Raw genomic sequence first — 20698 nt, forward strand, 5'->3', positions numbered from 1 at the left:
GGCCCAAATCGCTTCGGTCAATAATCCTGGGATTTATTTTGTTTATTTAGGTGCTAATTCTGATCTCCAGAATCTCCTAATTTGTCCCGAGGGAGGGGTGGGGGAAGCAAACTTGCAGCTGTTGTGTAAAGGAGAGTGTTTAAATAAAAGTTCTGCCCTCGTTAATGAGTCCCCAACCCCTCCTCGCCTTTTGTTATTCCATTAATGAGTCATGGCTGCTCTGAGCCGGGAGAATCTACTTCTATTTCCATCCATTTCAAATATCTCTTCCTATTTCCATCAATTCTCAAGTGCCCTTCGAGTTCTAGGCTGGGTACCAATGTTTATTTTTATTTTCTTTGCGGAGAACTCATTGGGGCAATGAAGCACTTGGGAAGGATTTTGTAACTAAAATATCTCTCTTTTTTTTTTTTTTTTTTCACGTGCCATCTTGTAATCAAGGCACCACAGAGGGGGTGTTTGGAGTAAATTAGTCAGGAAAAGTGGATTTGAGTATATTTGACAAATTTGATTTGGGTGAATTTGAAAAAATTTACTCAAAATGTGAGTAAATTAGTCAGGAAAGGTGGATTTCACACCTGGAGCAATCCCTGAGCAGGGCTGGAGCACAGAGGTGTTCACAAGGTTTGGGTGAGACCCCAGTGCTGCAAAAAAGAGCAAAGCAGAGACTTTAATGGAAATATCATCCCTTAAAGTGATTTAAATGGAAATATGATCCCTTAAAGTGATTTAAAATACAGGTGCTGTGCTGTGCCCACAGTGTCAGAAATTCCCTTTATTTTTCCTGCTCTTAGCTCAGTTTCACTGAAAAGACTCTGCAGCCCCTTGGGTTGGATCTTTTATTGTAAAATATTTCTTTGCACGGGAATTCCTGCGTTTATTTCCTTTGGTGAGGAGGGTGTTTTACAGGAAATGTTGGAGTCATTAATTGTGATTGTCGCTCATTAATTCAGTGCTGTCATCTCTGGGTTTCTGACCTTTCAGATCCTCATGGGACTGCTGGAGTTTTACCTTCCCAAAGCATTTTTAGGGAATATTTTCACCCAAGTATTTTAATGCAGAATTATTAATTTTTTTTTAATAATTAGTTTATTTTAATGCAGAATATTTAGGCAAGGTTATCTCCCAGCTTGCCCAGCTGTCAGGGACAGTAAACAGCTCCACCAGACCTCACATTATCCTCGTGGAAACGTCATCATATTACCATTAATAATACTAATTTTTAATAATAGACAGTAATATATAATAAAGCAATATAAACCAAGGATATTATTCTTATTTACCACGATAAACGTAAATGAAGGTTTGTTTGCTTTAAGGATTTAACCCTGAACACTTTTAGCTATTGGAATAGGTATTGGCATTTATTATTATAGTTATTATTATTATAAATAGGTATTTATGTCAGGAAACACAACAGAAACGATGTTTGGGGATCGTTTTTGGCGGAAAAGGGGACGGGGAAGGCGGGAACATCCTGAGGGAGGCTGGAGCGGGAGCGCGGGGCTGCGGCGCCCGGGCCGGGAGAGAACGCGGTGAGGGCCCGGTGCCGTTCCCGGTGCCTGTCCCGGTGCTGGTTCCGTTCCCGGTGCTGTTCCCGGTTCCACTCCCGGTTCCATTCCCGGCTCCGTCCCCAATGCCGCTCCCGGCCCCTCCCGCGCTGCCGGCGCCGCCTCAATCTTGTCCCCCCCGCGCCACCGTCGGCGGGTGAGGGGTCAGGGCTGCGGCCCGGAAGCGGCGGCGGAGGCGGGGCCCGGTGCCGGGGCCTGTCCGTGTGTCCGGCCCGGGGCTGCCCGGGGAGCGGCCTCTCCCCCCGCTGCCCGTCCGCCCGTGCCCGCAGCCCCGGCAGGGCAGGACGATGGTGCAGAGCCCGCCCGCACGGCAGCGCCGCCGCCTCTGAGCCCCGCCCGGCCCGGGGGCCCGAGCCCCGCCGCGGACGCCGGTAAGGAGCGGACGGGGGCGGCTCTGCGGCCCGGCCTGCCGGGGGATGGGGCAGCCGTGAGGCCGCTCCGGGGCTGGGAGCAGCGCGGGGAGCACCGGGAGAGCCCCCGGGGAGCCTCGGGCCGCGGCACCGCCGCGCTGCCCCCGAGCGCCGGGTCCCGGCTGGGCTCGGGGCGCTTTGCCTCTGCTGCGGGGTCGTAGCCTCAGGGTTTTTTTTGTTATTTACCTATAAGAATTATGTTGGGAAAGGTCGTCAGCTTGAAGTTTGTATGCGTGGCGTCGTAGCGGGGTTAAAAAAAAAAAAAAAAACAGTGAAAAATAACAATTTCTGTAGCACTAGAAATAATTGTGTTTCAAAGTAGCCTCTGAACGGTGGTTCCTGCGCTCGGCTGTTTTTGTGTGCTTGTTTTGGGATGTTTTCCCCAATATTTTATACACCCATATTTCATGCTCTTTCACTCTTTAGCGGGGTTTAACTTGACTAACGATCTCATGATGGTTTTAATGCTAAAATTCCTGGTGCATCATGCCTGGAACATGGCTGCTCCATCCCTGCCGGTACATCCAAAGCGTGGATCCGAATCCCCCTGGGAAAAAAAACCCATTACTGCACGGCTGGGATTTTATTTTTCCCTTTGTTTGCTCTTTAGGGTTTGTCTTTGGGGAAGTTTATTTCCGGGATTAGCTCTGGAGGGGGAATTACTGCCCTGGCAGACAAACGTGGAGCGCAGAGAAGGATTCATTAATTAAGGTTTGCTCTCCACATCCTCGCTGAACTTCCCCGAAGTTTGGCCGCTGGAACAGCGTGGTGGGGAAGAAAACCCAGGCCTGGCAGTTGTGGTAAATGATGATTGCGGTTTTTTTTTTTTTTTTCTGAGGGCTGAGTTGCAGGAAACACTCCCCGGTGAATCCTTATGCCCCTGGGCAGGACACAGCGGCTCGGGTTTCACCGGGGAGCTGCCCTGCACCTGCCCGTGCCCGGGAATAATCCCGGTGCCTGCGGTCCAGCTCCTGCTCAGCAGGTGTGCACAGCACTGAGAGAACTTCTGTGGCAGCCCGAGCACGGCTAATACTGAACTGAGCCTGGAAATCGCTCCCGGAGCCCGGCCCATCAGGCAGGATTAAGCCCTGGGTAGCTCTGTTACCTGCCCTGATTTGAGGAGTGGCTCTGCTGGAATGTGATTCTTCTTTTCCACTTGAAAGACAAGAGCTTGAAAGGCCACCTGAGAAAACAAAATCGTCCCTGTGCTCTGAGAGTGCCCAGCTGAGGGCAGGGGACAAACAGAGCTGGGTGTCCTTTGTCAGCTGGGGACAGAGGGACAGAGCCTGGCACATCCAGACCCCTCCTGGAGCACCCCTGAGCTCCTCCTGCGGGTCTGGCAGCTGGGATCTTCTTCCTTCTTATTAAATAACAGCACAGGCTTTGTAGAAATGAAGCTGGTTTAGCAATCTAGCCCTAAACTATTCACGAAACTCGCTGGTGTCAGGATTGAGTTGCTCTTCCCAAACCTCCCCTTACCCAAAGCGTGGCTGGGTGGGAATTCATTTCCTTTCCAAGACTGTCCTGACCTGTGAATAAAGCAGGTTCCCAGGGCTCAGAAGTCCCAGGTTTTGTTTTGGGTGAAAACCTGTGTGTGTGCTGGCGTTTGGGGGTTTGTTAATCTGTAAAAGGGAGAGTGAACTCACCAGCTGGGGCTGAGCAAGCTGAGGTGCTGTTTGCTTTGAGCAGTGGGGGTGAAGCACACAGACGTGAGAATATTCCAGCCGTGGCTTTGATATCTCAGCTGTGTCCCAGCTCCCTCATTTCAGATGGTTTTGCTGCTGTTTCTATTTCCATCAGTGGCCACTGGCTGTTTTGCTGCTTCTCTCCCTTCTTTCCACACCCAAACTCTGAATTTGCCATTCCCCAAAGCTGCCATTTCCTCAGCTTGTCAGTCATTTCTCTGCTTGTGATTCAAGCTGTGTATCTGTCTGCATCCCTGTCTCCTCACAGTTCTCATTGCAGACTGAAGAGCCTTTTCCTGGCATTTCTCTGCACTTTCACTGCTCAATTTGGTCCCACATTCCTTAATGAGTAGCTTTAATGAAGTCAACAATTAACCCTGAACTGGTCATTCAACCAGTTTGTGATTATTGGAGAGTTACTGAGAATTTTCACACCTCTTCAGTAAAGCCATCCTGTATTTTTTGATTTCTCGTGGATCTTTAAAGGTCCTGTAAAATGGAATAATTTTACTTTTCCTTTCCCCTCCGAGGTTCTCATGCTAAGCAGCAGTAACCAGACTAGCATTTTTAATACAAATTCAAAGTCCTTCATCTGTTATTGTGTGTTTTATTGCAGTCTGGGTGATTTGGGTTATGGTAACTCACGTTGGAAGTCATGACTTGGACCTGGAAAAGCTGGAAGGTTTAAAAATGCCCATGAGCTCTTTTAGATGGAAGGGGATTCATTCCCATGGCACAGGCTCTTGGCAGACAGAGATGCCTGTTTCAAGTTTGGCACCAAAATGTCTGATTTTCTACCAGAGGTTGAGTTCATTTTGATTTTACAGCTGGGTATGTTTTAAATTATGTTTTTCACTTCTAACAAAAGTCAGAATTCAGGGTTCATTGAACCAGGAGAAAAAAAGCTTCCTCACTCTATTGCTTCCTGACTTTTAACTTTCCTTGCCTTTTCTCATTCATCAATTTTAAGAACTGAGAACATATAAAAAATACTTGGAACTTGTTTGGATTTGTCTGTTTCTGCACGAATTTTTCTTCCAGTGGGAAATGGAAATCAACTTTGCTGTCCCCAGAGTATCAGCTGGCACAAAGTTCAGGTGCTTGTGGTGAATCCACCAGACTTTTTGAACAACACAAGTCTGTTGGGAAGGGCTGTCACATACAGATTGAGTAATGTTTGTTTTCCTTTTTATTTTTTTACATCATTGACCTTTTTTTTTTCAAGATTTCTGTCTTTATAGAGAGTTGAAAGTCAGGAATTTGGGTGTTTGAAATTCAGTCCAAATTTGATCTTTAAAGTTTTCTGTCACTCACCAAATTACTTCCCTTCCTTGGCTTTGTTTCATGGGCAGACCTGAAATGTTTGCTGTTGGTGCCCCTCTTGGGGATGTTGAAATTATTAATTAAGCTTTGAAAAGTGTTTTGAGAGCTGAAAAGAAAACATTTCATGCATCTCATGCTTCTTTCTATTTGTGCAAGTCCCTGGTTTTTGTTCATATTCTGATCCTGATCCTTGATCAGGATACCAGGAGGAAGGAATGTCCTTTTCCACATTTCCAGGGGCTGTTCCTCTCCTGCCCTGTGCAGTTCAGATGCAAAGCCATTTTCCTGCCATTTTCAGCTTCCAGTCTCCAGGAAAATATGGATTTTTTTTTATCAGTAAACATATTTGTGGATAAAATAGCTCAGGAAACTGATAAGCCACTTCTGGCTGGAGCCAATTCCCCTTATCTCCCACTGGAGCAGATGTGTTTGTGCACATCTGCTGATCTTGGGGTTAGATTGGGTTGGATTCAAGGACCCAAGGTGATGTTTTTGTGAAGTTTCCTCCTCCACACGCCCTGATTGCTTCCCTCCCTTGTGCTGAGGAGAAACCTGCTGGCATTTCCTAGGAGTTGTTGGTTTTGATTTCTTTTGTTCACGCTGGAGGAGGGGAGGAGGCTCAGCTGGACAGGGTAGTGCTGTGCCCTGGGGGATTCCTCCAGGATGAATTCCTGCCCTGCTGCTGCTCCTGGGGAAGGTTTTAGGCTGTGCAGTTTCATCCCACTTCCTAAAAAAGCTGATCTGAAGCTGCTGCAGATCCTGACACCTCTATTTTCCCCAGATATGAGGATGGTGGAGTTACTCTTCCTTACACTTGGTCTTGAACCTCATCAGGTTGTCTCAGAGCCACCTCTCCAGCCTGTCCAGATCCTTCCCACACAGCTTGGTGTCACTGCCAAGCTGTCCCCGTGTCCCTGTCACCCTCAAAGATACTGAACAGCACCAGCCCCACCAGCAGCCCCAGCTCATACTACTCTGATTTTCATTTTGCTTTATTTTCACTCTTAGACATCAAATTTGAAGAGAAAAATCCAAATGAAAGATGATTTTGGTACCTGCTGCTGTTTGCTGTTGTTAAAGGTGTTTGAGGTGAACACCACTGCTTTGTTTGCATTTATTTATGGCTGCTTTCCCATGGTCTGTTTGATTTGTATTTGTAAATATTCCTTTGGCACACGACATAATTTTCATTTAAAGTGGTTAACCCTGAGCTGACCCATTTCCTAACCCCTTTGCACTCCTTGTAGTGGGGCACCTTTGAAAATACAATTGATTTATTTTTTTTGAGCTGCACAGCTCAATTTAAACACTGTCCTGTGCAATGAGATCTTGAGAATGGAAAAACTTGTGAGATCCTAAAGGAGAAGTGCTGGGAGAGGCACTGCTGCCTCCTGCCCTTTTCCTCTTTAGGATATCTCAGTGGTGATTTTACATTTAAACCCCTCCTCTAGAGTGCACAACAAGAAGGGGAAATATCTGTGAGGAAATTCCATCATTTTAAGCTTTCTAGTGGCAGGGTGGTAGTTGACATTATTGACAAAAATGTCAAATGACTTTGATCTCTTTAAAATTAATGTTTGGTTTTGGTTTCTTTTCACTTTGCTAACTGCAGTTTTGCTTATCAATACCTGCCTTAGTGCAGCATATGGGTTTTTTATTGTTCTTAGGAATTCAGCTCCTTTGATATTAAGCCTCCAAATGGGAATTTAATACTTCAGCTGTGACTCATTGCATTGACTTTTTGGTCTTTGCAATAGACTTCAAGATTTTCCTTGTTTGCAATTTAGCCTTGAAAAACTCATCAGTCTATTTCAGCAGCTTCCTTTTCCACACTCTTTCATACACAAATAAAGAGGAATTCACAATGCTGCTCCTTTGAGGTTGCTGTCAGGAGCTGTTTTGGAGGAAATCTCCCCACACTGTAGAATATTTTCTTGCTTTTGAGTTGGCTGCTCAATTCTGTGTTTGTCTGGCACTCTGACAGATTAAACTGTTGTATTTTCCCCCCTTTACCATTTTAATCTTTTTCCCTGCCTGGGTTTGTAGATGCTGATTTAAGAGCACAACATCTCCAGGGTTTCCAGGCGAGTTCCAGCAGCTGTAACTCCTGCTGAACATCCCTCACTACCCAGCAATTACCTTGGAGCTGCTGGCCAATGTTCCAGCCTGGCAGTTTTCATTCTTGAGCTCCTTGTTTAGTCTGACTGGGGAGATTTTTATTGCACCAAGTATTAAAAGGCTTTGCTGGAGTGGAGAGAGGCAGCAGCAGTCATTAGAGCCACTCACTAAATTATTCATTTGGCTAAAAAGTGAAATCTGATCTTGCTTGCCTGACCTGCCAGGAGGTAAAAGCATTGTTTTGGTTTGGTTTGTTGGGGTTTTTTTAACTCTGTGAACAAGAAATAAAAGTTTAAATTATATTCTTGAAGTTACTCATTTACACAGAGGAGGAAGTTAGTTACTAGAGCTGGCAGAAGAGTTGTAATGCAATGTGATTCTAACAGAGAGGAGTTTAAGGAAGCCTGAAAATCCACAGTCACTTTGATGTAATGCACTGATCTGGATCACAAATTCCGTGACAATTAAAGTTATTTAAGTACTTTGATTAAAAAATCATTAATTCTTCAGGCAAGAGCATGGAAACATTCATCCTTCTGCTTTCCCCCATTGCTATTTTCATGTCAGCTCCAGTATTGAAATCCACAGTTGTTCCCTTTGCCCTCCCAAAAGCACATTACTCCTCGGAAATTGCAGCTTATGGCATTTTCTAATTGCTTTCAAAGCCAGTGAGTTACGGCAGCATATTAAACAACTGGCACTCAAAAGCTGGTGATCTCTTACATAAAAATATTAGCCCAAATATTTCCCTGTGTAGGATTTCCAGCACGTCCCGGGTTTTTTTATGGCTGGTTTAGACCCTGTGGCAAACAAATTCTAATGGAGCCGTTGGAAACCCCTTTAAAAAAGGAATGCCAGCCCTGGATGTGCTGTGGGTGACACTCAGCCCTGGTTAAAAGCTGCAGTAAACTCTGCATCTGTGCTATTTCCTAAAGGAAATTCAGGAGGGGACACTGCCTACAACTCTGCTTTTGGTTTAGGTTTTGATCTCCTTCAATCTCCCCATGTGTCTCCCACTTTTCCAGAAGGAGTGTTTGGGGTTTTGCTTCTGGATGGAGCGTTTGGGGTTTTTAACTCGGGCTCTTTTAAGGAATTTGCTGCCAGGGACAAGATAGGCAGAACGAGCAGAAGGGCGGATCACTCCCAGCATGATCCCTGCCAGCCCCAGCTCTCCCTTCCCTGTCCCTGCTGCCTTCTGCCACCTTCCCTGGCCTGCCTGGCTGTGCCACAGCTGCTCTGGGACAAAGTTCTGGTAAGGTGCACATTTCTCATCACCTTCTCTTCCCCTCTCACCCCTCTCCTTTCCCTGCTTTTCACCCTGGGTTTGTAGAGATGTTCGCAGCACCTGCATCTCACTGAGAAAAACTTCCTGGGCTTTGCAGGGTGGATGGGAAGGGGTTGATGGTGCAAAATAATAAAGCCAGGATGAGATCTTGAGCTCTGGAGAGCTCTGTCTCAGCAGGGTTCAGGCAGGAGGGCGAGTGGGGAGTCAGCAGGCACAGCTCAGGGCTGTGTTGTTGGCACTGTACCTGTGTCTCTTCTCCCCGAGCTGGGTTTTCTCCTCTCTGGGACACTTCTGCAGGTTCTGTCAATATTTCTTCTGCTAACAGGAACTGCTGAAGCATTCCTACCAGTAAAATCCTGAGTATACACAAGGAAGTTGGGATCATTGTACTCTGTGGGCTCTGAAAAGGGCTTTGTCTGCCTGCTTGTCCTTTACCCTTCCTTTGTTTTCTCTTAAATCAATAGATCACATCACAGATCCCTCCCTGCCTTGCCCTGTGCCTCTCTCCTCCTCTGAGCTGCCACTTTTCAGCCCTGCTACACCTGGATTGTAAATGACAATGGTGGGAGTCAGTGGGAATCACCCCGAGCTGCAGGAGCAGTCCCTGCCTTAATTAAATGTTATCAGATCTCCATGGATGTTCCAACTTTAACCCTTGCACTACAAAATTGTTTTTGCCTTTCCCTCAGAATTTTGGAGATCAGCAGCACATTGCTAGGAGCAGCTCCTGCCTTGGTGGTTTAGTTGGGGTTAAAAGCCTTTTCAGCCAGGGTTTTAGGCAGGACAAAGATAAAGGTTGGCTTGGAGTTCTTCCTTGCAGAGCTCCTGAAGGAGATATCACAAGGCAGCCCTTTAACACCTGGCTGTTTGCTTTTCCCTGGGCGTGGAGATGGGGAAGCTGATACAAGAATTTGGGTCTTTTGGCTCTGCAGATAAAAATTCAGGAGGAGAATCAGACAAAATATTTTATCTGGGGCAAAAATTAATGACTTGGGACATTTCCTCAGCTTGTAAGGAAGCATAGCTTCCCTGGCTATGCTTACAGACAGAACAAAAAGTTCTAGATCTCGCAAGAATTAAATAAAGACCAGGAGTCTTCACCTTAATGCAGTTTTTTTGGTGTTTCTGCACATAGGATTCTTGGTGCAAAAGCCTTAAATAATGTGGGGCTATTTCTCAGATGCTGCTTTGAAAATAGAGGCACTTGGGATGGGGTAAAGAGGGATCCTTAAGGCTCCAGCCTTGGTTTTCAAAGGATGTGCAAAGTTTGATTTGTACCTTGGTGCATCCAGACATTGCTGGCATTAAACTGTAGCAGTGATACCCTGCCTGGGGAAAGGCAAGAACTGGCTTTATTACCTATCAGAGATTCTGGGCTGGGCTGGAAGCCCTCATTCCTTACCACCTGTTCCCAGCTGGCAGTTTGAGCCCCGGGAAGGTGATGTGGAGCCTGTTCTGATCACTGCTGTATTTCAGGCACACGCTCTGTGCTCGGTGAACAGCCACGGAATCCAGTCTCCATTCTGGGTAACAAACCCATTTCTCTCTTTCTGTCTGCTGGGATCCACCACCCCCCAGCCGTAGCACACAGTCCAGTGACTCTGTTGGAACACTCTTTCCCCTCAGGTGAACAATCAGAATAATGTTCTACATAAACCTCTTGGAGAACCTGAAGGTTTATATCAGCAGCCGCCCTCCGCTCGTGGTCTTCATGATCAGCGTGAGCGCCATGGCCATCGCCTTCCTGACTCTGGGCTACTTCTTCAAAATCAAGGAGATCAAATCCCCAGAAATGACAGAGGTACGTGCAGAAATGATATTCATTTGGAAAACATGCCTGAAGTTAATTGTTTTCCCCTCCTAGAGGGCACAGAGTTGTGTGGGGGTGTCTCCATTTTACTTTCAGAAGGGCTGTTGGGCTGAGTGTTTGTTAGTTGTTCTATGTCAGTGATGAGGCCAAATCATCTGTCATGGATCTTCCCTGCTGTGGCTAGGAGCCTTTCAGTTTGTTATTTAGGTGTTATTCAGTTTGTTTATTTAGCTGGTTTGGGGAACTTCTTCCCTCAGCACTGTCCTATAATGAGGGAAGCCTGGGCAGAAACCGCTCACCCCGGAGCGTGGTGAGGAGCTTGGAACACAAGTCCTGTGAGGAAAGACTGAGGGAACTGGGGGTGTTTAACCTGGAGAAAAGGAGACTCAGAGTGACCTTATCACTCTACAACTCCCTGAAAGGTGGCTGTGCTCAGGTGGGGTTGGGCTCTTTCTCCAGGCAGCACTGACAGCACAGAGGACACAGTCTCAAGCTGCACCAAGGGAAATAGAGGTTGGATATTTGGAAAAAGTTTTTTACAGAAAGAGTGATAAAGTTCCGGAATGTTCTGCCTGGGGAGGTGGTGCAGTCACCATCCCTGGGTGTGTTTAACAAAGCCTGGATGTGGCACTGGGTGCCAGGCTTTAGTTGAGGTGTTGGGGCTGGTTGGACTCCATGATCTTAAAGGTCTCTTCCAACCCAGTGATTCTGTGATTGTGTGAACAGACTGAGTTTCCTTTCTAGCTCAGGAGGGAGCTGGGACTGAACCCCTCTGACCTCTACAAACAACTTTGCTGTTGTTGAGCCAGCCCTGCTGGTGTTTGTGTTGCTCTGTGAGCCGTGTGATTTTTGTTCAATGGCCTGGAACCGGGTGGGACAGGACCGAGCAAGGCGTGAGCTCCCTCACGGGCTTGAAATCTCTCTTGTTTTAAGGACTGGAATACTTTCCTGCTGAGGTTTAATGATTTGGACTTCTGTATATCTGAGAATGAAACCTTGAAGCACCTCCTGAACGACACCACAACTCCAGAGAGCACCGTGACCAGCGGGCAGGCCAGGTCCTCCACACAGTCCCCACAGACCCTCGAGGACTCTGGTCCCATCAACATCTCTGTCACCATCACGCTGACCCTGGACCCTCTCAGACCTTTTGGGGGATACTCTCGCAATGTCACACACCTCAGCTCCACAATTTTTGGGCACCAGATTGGACTTTCAGGTAGGCAAGGCTGGACCTTTAAAAATTCAGGTTACAGTTGGCTTTTAGAGGTTTTTTTCTAACCTTTCACGGGGGGATTGGCTTCAAACTGAAACTAAGTAGGTTTAGATTAAGTATTAGGAAGAAATTCTTTATTGTGAGGGTCATGAGTACTCAGAAGCTGTGGCTGCCCCATCCCTGGGAGTGCCCAAGGCCAGGTTGGACAGGGCTTGAAGCAGCCTGGGCTAGTGGAAAGTGTCCCTGCCCCTGGCAAGAGAGTGGAACAAGATCGTTTTTAGAGCCCCCTCCAGCTCAAACCATTCTGTGATTCCAAATAATTATATGATTTTAATAACTACATAATCAAATAAAAATGTACCAGCTTATTATGGGTGAGATAGCTCTTATGCACAGAGCACAGATGTGTTCCCAGATTTATTCTGAGTTTATTCCTGTATGAAGTCCTTCCCTTGTTTGTTAGAGGAACTTTTCCCTGCATTCAGAATGGAAAAGAACCTGCAGGCGTGCCAAGATCAGGCTTGGCAGTTTGAAATGATTAAACCTAATGACAATGGAAGGTCATTTTTAAGCCAGCAAAATTCCAAACAGTGACTCTCTTCAGTTTTGTCTTGATCCATCAAGTCCTCAGCTGACATTTCAAATGTGACATAGATGCAGTAGAGAGTATTAAGTTGCCTAAAAAATTCTAGTTTATCTAAAAAGTATAAATGAATCAGCTTTAATATCACAAACAGCAGCAGATAAGATGATTATGGCTTCTGTGGTGTGCAGAGACCAATCTGCTCTCTGGCTGCCTGCCAGAAAGTTTTGACAGGAGTTCATAGAGAATTAATAGAAATTGATAATAGAACCTCACTGTGTTTTAGCTTTCAGCCAGAATTGCATTTGAAGGTCTTCAACCTGTGGAGAGACATTGCCAATAGCTGCAAATGTGCATTACTGGGTTTTCTGTTGTTATTTTGTTGCTGCTTTGAGAGCTACCAAATGCAAGTTCCATTTGCAGCAGCCTGGATTTGTTTTCAGTCTGAATTTCTCCACGTGGAGTTATCATACAGGACTTAATGTGCAGTTCAGTATCTGCTGGCACCTTTTTCTCTACACAAATATCTCCAGTTTGAAAAGTGAGCATCAGAAAAAACAGATGTGGAACAAAGTTCTTAGGAGGAGAAAGGCTTTTCTAATAAAGGTCTGTGAACATGCATGTGTTTCACTTATAAAGCGTTCACTTATAAATTCACTTATAAAGAGTTTTCAAGTTCTGAAAGCAGCCTGATGACCCCAGTTCTGAGGTGGGAGAGATTAGGAAGAGCAGCAGCTGGGGGATTTTGTGGTTTGTTCTGGGTTTTAACTTTTCTTTTTGCTCTCTTTGTTGCCTGCAAAGATCCGGGATGACTCCAAAGGGTGATGCTTCCTGCCCTAATCATTTGTGTGTTCTCCTTCTCCCAGCAATTGTTGCTCAGATACTTTTGTGAACCAAACCCCAGCTTTCCTTGTCTCTTTCTCAAAGGCAGAGAATCCCACGAGGAGATAAACATCACCTTCACCCTGCCAGCTGCCTGGAATTCTGATGACTGTGTCCTGCACGGCCACTGCGAGCAGGTCGTGTTCACCACCTGCATGACTGTGACAGCAGCCAGCAACGTGTTCCCAGTCACAGTGTAAGTGCAGCTCTGCCCCAGGGGCTGCTTCCTGCCTCATTCATTCCTCTGACTTGTTAGCTCCTCGTGAAAATTCCTGTTAATCATGGAAATTGTGTCCTTGCACTCCTTCCCCCATGGTGACAAAACCTCTGCTGTCTTAGAGATTTTTTGGCCCATGCCTGCCTTTCAGCTGTGATTTAAACTTCACTGGGAGCAAGAGAATCCATGGAAATTTAAGGGATTTACCTCATAACTGAGTTTCAGAGATGAGATTTGACACTGAGGTTCTCACCCTCTTCCCTGCTGAGAGATCAGCACAAGGCAAAGGCTGTTTTGCCTTCACCAAAATATCTTCCCTTTGTCTTCTCTGGATTCCCTGACACTGTTTTCCCTCCAGCCTGGAGAAGCCAGGCTGTGGGAAGCCTTAGGAAAACCAGTGTTTTTCCAATTAAGCTGTGGGATGTTGGCTTAGTGCAACAACATGCAGTTAAATTCTGATTTTAGCATAGCAATCATGTGGCTTTTGGGGGTTTGTAACTTAAACTTTGGGGGTTTACTGTTGCTTTGGAAGGCCCAAATTAAAACCATGTTTTGAGAAGCAAAGTTGTCCTGGTTGAACATGGAAAATACATTTCAGGGTGCTGATTATTTCTGTTTTCTTGCAGTCAGCCACCACATTGTGTTCCTGAAACCTACAGCAATGCCACTCTGTGGTACAAGATCTTCACCACGGCCAGGGACTCGAACACAAAATATGCCCAGGATTACAACCCCTTCTGGTGTTACAAGGGAGCAATTGGCAAAGTCTACCATGCTTTAAATCCCAAACTAACTGTTATAGTTCCAGATGTAAGTGCTGGGCTGCTCCTCTGGTGTTTTCAGTAAATGCTTAGCTCTGGTTTCATTGGATATGGTTCCTAAAATTGTCATTTTCGCTGCTGGTTTATTGTGTGGTTTCATTGGATATGGTTCCTAAAGTTGTAATTTTCACTGCTGGTTTATTGTGTGGTGTGAGGGCTGAGAATGCTCCACCCTGATGGGTTTGATGATCCACGTGCCTCACAGCTCTTAATAACCACCATTTACACTTTGAAATCATTTCACAAAAGCCTCTGCCAATATCTGGAAAAATATCCCTAACACAGATCTTTATCACAGGAAGCATTTTGTGCCACAATGAGGAGTCACTCCCATTGCTGTGTAAAGGGGAGAAAGTTGATTAATGAAGTAATTTCTGGGTTGATTTGGTAATTATTGCTTTAATGCCAAGTGCTAAGTCAGTCAGTGGTTCTAATTTGCTTTTCTGTGTGCAGGATGATCGCTCTCTAATAAACCTGCACCTCATGCACACCAGTTACTTCCTCTTTGTGATGGTGATCACAATGTTCTGCTATGCAGTCATTAAAGGCAGACCAAGCAAACTGAGGCAAAGCAACACAGAATTCTGCTCTGAAAAGGTGAGTGTGTGGTAACAAAATCCTGACTCTGATAAGGAAACAGAGAAAAGCTCCTGTTGGGCAGAGGACAGACTGGTTTTTCTTGTCTCTGGAGATGGGGATTTAATTGCCTTTCACTGTGGACAGTGCAGGTAGGGGTTATAAAATCCATACAAGTGCTTTGGAGATCCTCAAAATGAGATTTCTGTCCTCCAGAAATGGATTATTGCAGCTCAGGAAGTGCTGGGCTGTGACTCTTCTGTGATAATTCTGGTGTTGCTTGAACTGTTTTGTGTGAAGCAATGAATAGTGGCATTAAATCTTAATTTATTAATTATCTTTTACCACAACAGACTGAAAACCTTGAGTAAAACGTGATATATAGTTCTAAGGGTTGTTCTTCAGAATTAAGTTAAAAACAAAGCTGTTGAAAGAGTCATTGGTTGTTAATTAAAATTAAGTTTAAAACAGTAACAAAGCTGTTGAAAGAATCATTGGTTGTTAATTAAAATTAAGTTAAAAACAGTAACAAAGCTGTTGAAAGAATCAAGCATTACCTTGGGGACCTACAGTTTGCCTGAAGGATTAAATATGAATATATTTAATTGAGGAGTAGGAAGCCAGTGTTGTCACCTTTTGATCTTAATGATATTTTGTAGTTCGAGCTGGTTTGGGATGTTTTTTGTGGGTTTTTTTTTTTTTTTTTTTGGTTTTGGGTGGTTTGGAACTTTCATTCTATTGATTTTTGCAAAGTACAAAACGCCTTCAGACTCGCTTTGATTTCCTTTCCAAGTCAGACTTTCCAAGCTTGCTTTGAAAAGTCAAGGACAGCTCTGCCAGCTCACAGAGATAAATCATATCACTGTTACAGGATTAAGAATTTGCCTTTAATTAAATATTTTCTCTTCCTTTGTTTATTTTCCCAGGTTGCTTTGTCAGAAGCATAAAACCCCCCTCTCCTCCTGAGAACGACCGAAACCATTGCCTGCTGAACCCAGCCTGGGTCTTAACACTCTGTGAATCCATTACCTTGCAATGTTGGTTTATTCCAACCAAAGACATTTCAAAGTGCCTGTAATTGATTTGTACATATTTATAAAAGCAGAATATCCAGAGTAATTCTGAGCAGATGTGCTTGTCCCGTGGCGTGGTCGGGATCCTCCGGCCCTGCCCTGGGACAGCCCCATGTTGGTGTAGATAACTCCAGTGAAAAGGCTCCACAGAGGCAGAGATTTTTGTCTAGCTGCACCTGGGCAGGTGAAGATGCCTTTGCAAGTGTCTCAAACCAACCAAGAGAAGTTTGGTTTTTTGCCCAGTCTGTACAGTGTGTTTGAACCAAGTATGCACCTTTGATATAATCTGCATTTCCAGAGCCACCAATCTACAACATGAATTCAGTGTGTGTTTGTGTGGCCTAATACTTTATTCCATTTGCTCCTTGCTTGCAAGAAAAGATATCAACGTTTTAGATTTTTTTTTTCTCTTTTGGAAGAAAAAAAAAAAGTACATATTCACATTTTAATAGTGCTGTATTTAGGACAAACTTGTGCTTTTATTCATAGTAAAAAAATTAAGAAGTGAAGTCCCATTTTAAACTGTTGCTTACTGAAAAGAAATGTTTGATTTTTTTTTGTTTTGGCTTTTTTGGTTTTTTTGTTTTTTTTTTTTTTTTTTGGTTTGGTTTGTTTTTTGTGGTTTTTTTTTTTGGTATTTCATTTGGCTTGCTGAATGCCAGAGAACCAGTCAGCACAGAGACTATCTGGAAAACTTTTCCACTTGGCCTCCCATCCCCAGCCCTCCAGCCAGGATTGTGTGTCTCTGCTGCAGAGCAGCTGTCTGTACACTTGTTTTCCCCTTTTTTTTTTTTTTTTTTTTTTTCTTCTTTTCTTTTCTTTCTAGAAAGTGAAACTTAATAAAAAGATGTATTGTGTTAACAGCCTGCTGGGGCTCTGCACAGCCTTGGGCAAGTGCAAAGAGTGAAAGGAAAACAGATCCCAGAGTCTGGGACTGTGCCTGCAGCTCCGAGGGGCAGCTGCCACTGGCACTGCTGAGCTCTGGCCCATTAAATTCATTAAATTGCCATTTTCTGCTGTCCACTCAGGGGAAAATGGCCACAAAAGTGGGGCTCTTGTGAGGAAGGTCAAAGAAACCACCCAGTGAAACCCCTTCTGTTCTCTGTGTCCATTCTTCAGTCAGAGATTTGATTCTGTGCATTTCTCCATTCTGCCTTTTGCTGGTTTTTCTTCCTGGTTCCTTGAGCAGCCTCCTTAATTTCAAGGTTCAGGCTCTTCCTGCAGACATTTCCACCACTGCTTTTAAATCTCACTGGTTGCCTTAATTGACTTTTTACTTTTCTCCCAGGTTTCATTCATTCATTCCTTCATTCCTCCCCACAGGCTTTTTTTTCCCTCCTCCTTTTGCTCCAAACTCCACAGAAGAAAAAAGCCAAGTGAGAATCTCATAGTCTCAGTGATGCTGGCAGAAAATTCCCAGTTTATTCCCTCCAGACACCACTCCTGGTCTGTGTGTGTTGGGACTTCAGTAAGTTCACGAGTGTTAAGGGTGTTTGAGCAGTCACAGTTTCCTTCAGAACACGTTTCCTCCCACAATTTCAGTTCCCCACGTGGGATTACCTGACATATTTTCCTCCAGGGAATGTTAAGGCAAAGCTTTAGAGATGGCCTGGTTTGAAGTTTAGGGATAAAAAGAAGCTCCCAGTTTTCTCCTGATGCTGCTGTGGGCTGCTGCTGCTTCCCAGGGGAGTGAAACAGGCCCAGAGCTTCTCCTGAGCTGTTCCTAAATCCCAGCCTGAGCTGTTCCTAAATCACACAAGCCCAGCCTTCTGTGCTAATCCTCACTCCAGGAGTTGCCTCCGAGGGTGGCTTGATCTGGGGACCAAAGGCAGGAATAGGAGATGGATTGGGAGAGGGGAATCTTGGAAATACCCAAAAACCACCCAACATCACCTGGCTCCTTCAGGAAAGCAAAGCAGATCCTTTCTCCTTCAGCAAATTCTGACCTCAAACATCCCAGCTGGAATTTGGGCTGTCAGGGGAACCATTGGGGAATGAAAGGAGCCTGCTTGGCAACTTCTCCCCCACTTTCTGCACCCTCCAGGGATTAAAGATTGTCACCCACAGATGCAAAAGGGAAAACGTTGGAGAGTTGGATTTTTTGGCCTTAGTTCATCCTTCTGCCCCCAGCACTGCAGCAGGGAGGTGCAGGGTGTCCCAGCAGGCCAAAGTGCTGGAATGCTGAGGAATATTGGATTGTTCCCAGGCGATGTACAAAGTTAAATGCAGCCAAACAGAAGAGTTAAAACTTAAAGTTCAGATCATATTGATCTTTCCTTTTTTTGTTTTCTTTTTTCTTTTTAACTATGACTTGAATCAGTTTTGATTCTATTTGTACGTGTTTTCTTGTTCTTAGAAAGCTGCCATTTTCTTTCTTTCTTTTTTTTTTTTTTTTTTTTTTTTTTTTTTTTTCATTTTCTTTGGCATTACATAGAAAATCTGAGCCTTGGTTTCAACCCTCTGCAGGTGATTGTAGGGTTTGAGATGGCTGTTTTTTTGTTTTGTTTTGTTCTTACATTTCACTTGTCTTGTTGCATGATGGTTAATAGCTGATTTGGAAATGACATTTCTCTCCTAGATTAATTTTTGTGTTTGTAAGATGTGCATATTGCTTTGCAGAATAAAAACTATGAAGTTTATCCTTGCTGTCTTTATTTCCCCAGCCTGGTGGCTGCAGAGGTTTCATAAATCAACCAAAATTATCTGGAGCACAGGAGGAAATCAGGGGGAAATCTGCAGCAAAATGGAATTGAATTTGGGTTGTAAATTCTCTTTTTCCCTCCAGCACTCATCAAAACCTTGCTGGTGATGAATTGCCTGGCAGGGAGAAAATCAATCTGAAGGTAGCAGCCTCTGTTTCTGTTTAACTCCTGGGACTTGTTTGTCACCAAAATTGGGATTCCTGAGCCCCAGCCCTGTCCTGGGAGATGCTCAGGAGCTGCACACACACACAAAGGATCCATTGTGGGTCCTTTCTCTCAGCTTTTGCCAAATTTTTGGGTGCAGTCTGAGGCCTGACCTTGAGTGTCTGTGAGCCTGGGCTGGGAGGAGCTCAGCGAGCAGGGTTTGGATGTTGCTGCAGCCCCGAGCTGAGCTGTCCCTGTCCCCCAGAGCCCTGCAGGGGCTCTGCACAGCTCCAGTCCCTCGCTGTGCCTTGTCCTGGGCTGCTGGGACCGCCTGGCTTGTGTTTCTCCTTTTCAAAGGCTTTTTACAGCTCTGCTGTGACTTCTACTGAGAGCTAAAAACTGGATTATCCCAGCTGCTCCAGGCTCTGTCCTGCCCTGCAAGGCTTCCTGGCAGAACCAATATTCCCTTTTATTTACCTTTTGAAGATGTTTCTTTACAGGATGTTCAAGAAACTGTTTGGATCTAAGCATAGATTTCCCTGGGCTGCCTTTTTTTTCGGTTTTTTTTTTTTTTTTTTTTGGCTCCTTGCAACAGGATTCAGGCACCTCAATGGAATAAATAGCAATAAGATTCAACCTGTAGTGACAGAAAGAGTAAGGCAAGGCAGAGAGCAGCTTTTAAAAATGTTTGTGAATTTAAAAAATGTCACATTTCCATGTCATTAGTGTTTTGAAAGGATCCCTGCTGGTGATATTCCAGCAAGAAGGGGATTTATAGTGAGGAGGGTGGTAAAATATTCCCTGTGGGAATGATTTTAATTATCATGGGATAATCACACCATGGATTTGTTTTTTTAGTGGGGAAAGGATGAGAGCCCAGGAGCAGCTCAGGTGAGGGACTGAAAAACAGGGGTGTCCTTGGACCCTGCATGAACAAAATTGTCACCTAGAAGGGACAAATGGCTAAAAAAGGTGATTTTGGGGGGTAAGGGTTTGCCGTGGGGCTCAGAGCAATGGATGTGCCCCTAAATTTGATCCTCGCCCTCCTGAAAGCCTGGTTGTGTTCCTTAAAGCTCAGGGAATGGGGGAAAACAGCTTAAAAATGCACATTTCCAAAAGGAAACCTCTGTGAGATCCCAGGCAATGCAGGGACCTGAAAGTGCCTGGAAATGAGGAGAAACCAAACGTGGATCTGGGTCAGGGGGAGAAGCCTGGAATTCCTGCAGGGAAACGATTTGTAGGATGAGGTAAACTGAGGCATGTCAGTGGGAAAGGGGGAGCCGTGCCCTGAGGGGACTCGGGGCTGGATCCCAGAGGATGGAGGGGCTGGAGGAGAAATCCAGAGGGGCCTGGGGGGGTGTGGAGTGGGGAGGATGGAGGGGCTTGGAACAGGAATTCCTGAGAGGAGAGGGGCTGGAAGGAGGATCCCTGAGCGGGGATCCCTGGGGACAGAGGGGCTGGAGGAGAATCCCTGTGCATGGAGGGTCTGGAATCCCGCAGCAGCGGATCCCTGCAGACACGGGGGCTGTGGGGAGATCCTGGAGCATGGAAGGGCTGGAGAATCCCTGAGAGGGAATCCCTTGGGGCTGAGGGTGTGGAGGGGAAATCCGGGAGTGGGGATTCCTGAGAATGGAGGGGGTGGAGGGGGATCTCGGAGCGGGAATTCCTGAGGGGGATCCCTGAGGATGCAGGGGCTGGAAAGAGAACCCTGATTGGGGTGTGCTGAGGATGGAGAGAGATCCTGGAGCGGGGATTCCTGAGGGGGATCCCTGAGGATGGAGGCGGATCCTGGAGCGGAGATCCCGGCGGACAAAGGGTCCGGAGGGGGTCCGTAATCGGGTGTCCCTGCTCGGGTGTCCCTGTGCGGGTGTTCCCGGTGTCCCTGCTCGGGTGTCCCCGCTCGGGTGTTCCCGGTGTCCCTGTGCGGGTATTCCCGGTGTCCCCGCTCGGGTGTTCCCGGTGTCCCTGTGCGGGTATTCCCGGTGTCCCCGCTCGGGTATTCCCGGTGTCCCCGCTCGGGTGTTCCCGGTGTCCCCGCTCGGGTGTTCCCGGTGTCCCTGCGCGGGTATTCCCGGTGTCCCTGTGCGGGTGTTCCCGGTGTCCCCGCTCGGGTGTTCCCGGTGTCCCCGCCGGACACCGCTGGGTGGCGGCACGAGCCCGTCCTTTCCCGGGGCCGGATCCGTTTCGGCGGGGATGGAGAATTGCTGGAACCGCAGCGTTCTCCCATCCCGGCGTTCCCCAGGGGTCTCTCGCTCCGGGTGATGTCTGGGTTTGGCAGCGCC

At 46.1% G+C, this 20698-nt stretch overlaps 1 protein-coding gene across 2 annotated transcripts; it reads left to right on the top strand.

Moving 5' to 3' along the window:
- The first annotated feature begins 238 nt into the window (after positions 1 to 238).
- Positions 239 to 18209, top strand: TMEM248 (transmembrane protein 248). 2 transcript variants are annotated; one of them, XM_053960836.1, is made up of 7 exons: positions 239 to 1942; positions 10019 to 10193; positions 11136 to 11421; positions 12929 to 13079; positions 13727 to 13910; positions 14375 to 14518; positions 15424 to 18209. In XM_053960836.1, the coding sequence occupies exons 2-7, from the start codon at positions 10035 to 10037 to the stop codon at positions 15442 to 15444; spliced, it is 945 nt and encodes a 314-aa protein (XP_053816811.1). In that variant the 5' UTR covers positions 239 to 1942; positions 10019 to 10034; the 3' UTR covers positions 15445 to 18209. The 2 variants fall into 2 exon arrangements, with proteins under 2 accessions (XP_053816811.1, XP_053816812.1); XM_053960837.1 differs by lacking the exon at positions 239 to 1942 and adding an exon at positions 9864 to 9919.
- The last annotated feature ends 2489 nt before the right edge of the window (positions 18210 to 20698 follow it).

Source organism: Vidua chalybeata, chromosome 20 (assembly GCF_026979565.1).
Source record: "Vidua chalybeata isolate OUT-0048 chromosome 20, bVidCha1 merged haplotype, whole genome shotgun sequence".
Classification (NCBI taxonomy): domain Eukaryota; kingdom Metazoa; phylum Chordata; class Aves; order Passeriformes; family Viduidae; genus Vidua; species Vidua chalybeata.

What these genes read in the sequence shown, in the direction of transcription:
- TMEM248 (XM_053960836.1), top strand. Translation starts at nt 10,035, where the DNA reads ATGTTCTACATAAACCTCTTGGAGAACCTGAAGGTTTATATCAGCAGC. An exon ending in AACGTGTTCCCAGTCACAGT is followed by an intron (nt 13,080 to 13,726) that starts GTAAGTGCAGCT and finishes GTTTTCTTGCAG; the next exon opens with TCAGCCACCACATTGTGTTC. An exon ending in CAGAATTCTGCTCTGAAAAG is followed by an intron (nt 14,519 to 15,423) that starts GTGAGTGTGTGG and finishes TTATTTTCCCAG; the next exon opens with GTTGCTTTGTCAGAAGCATA.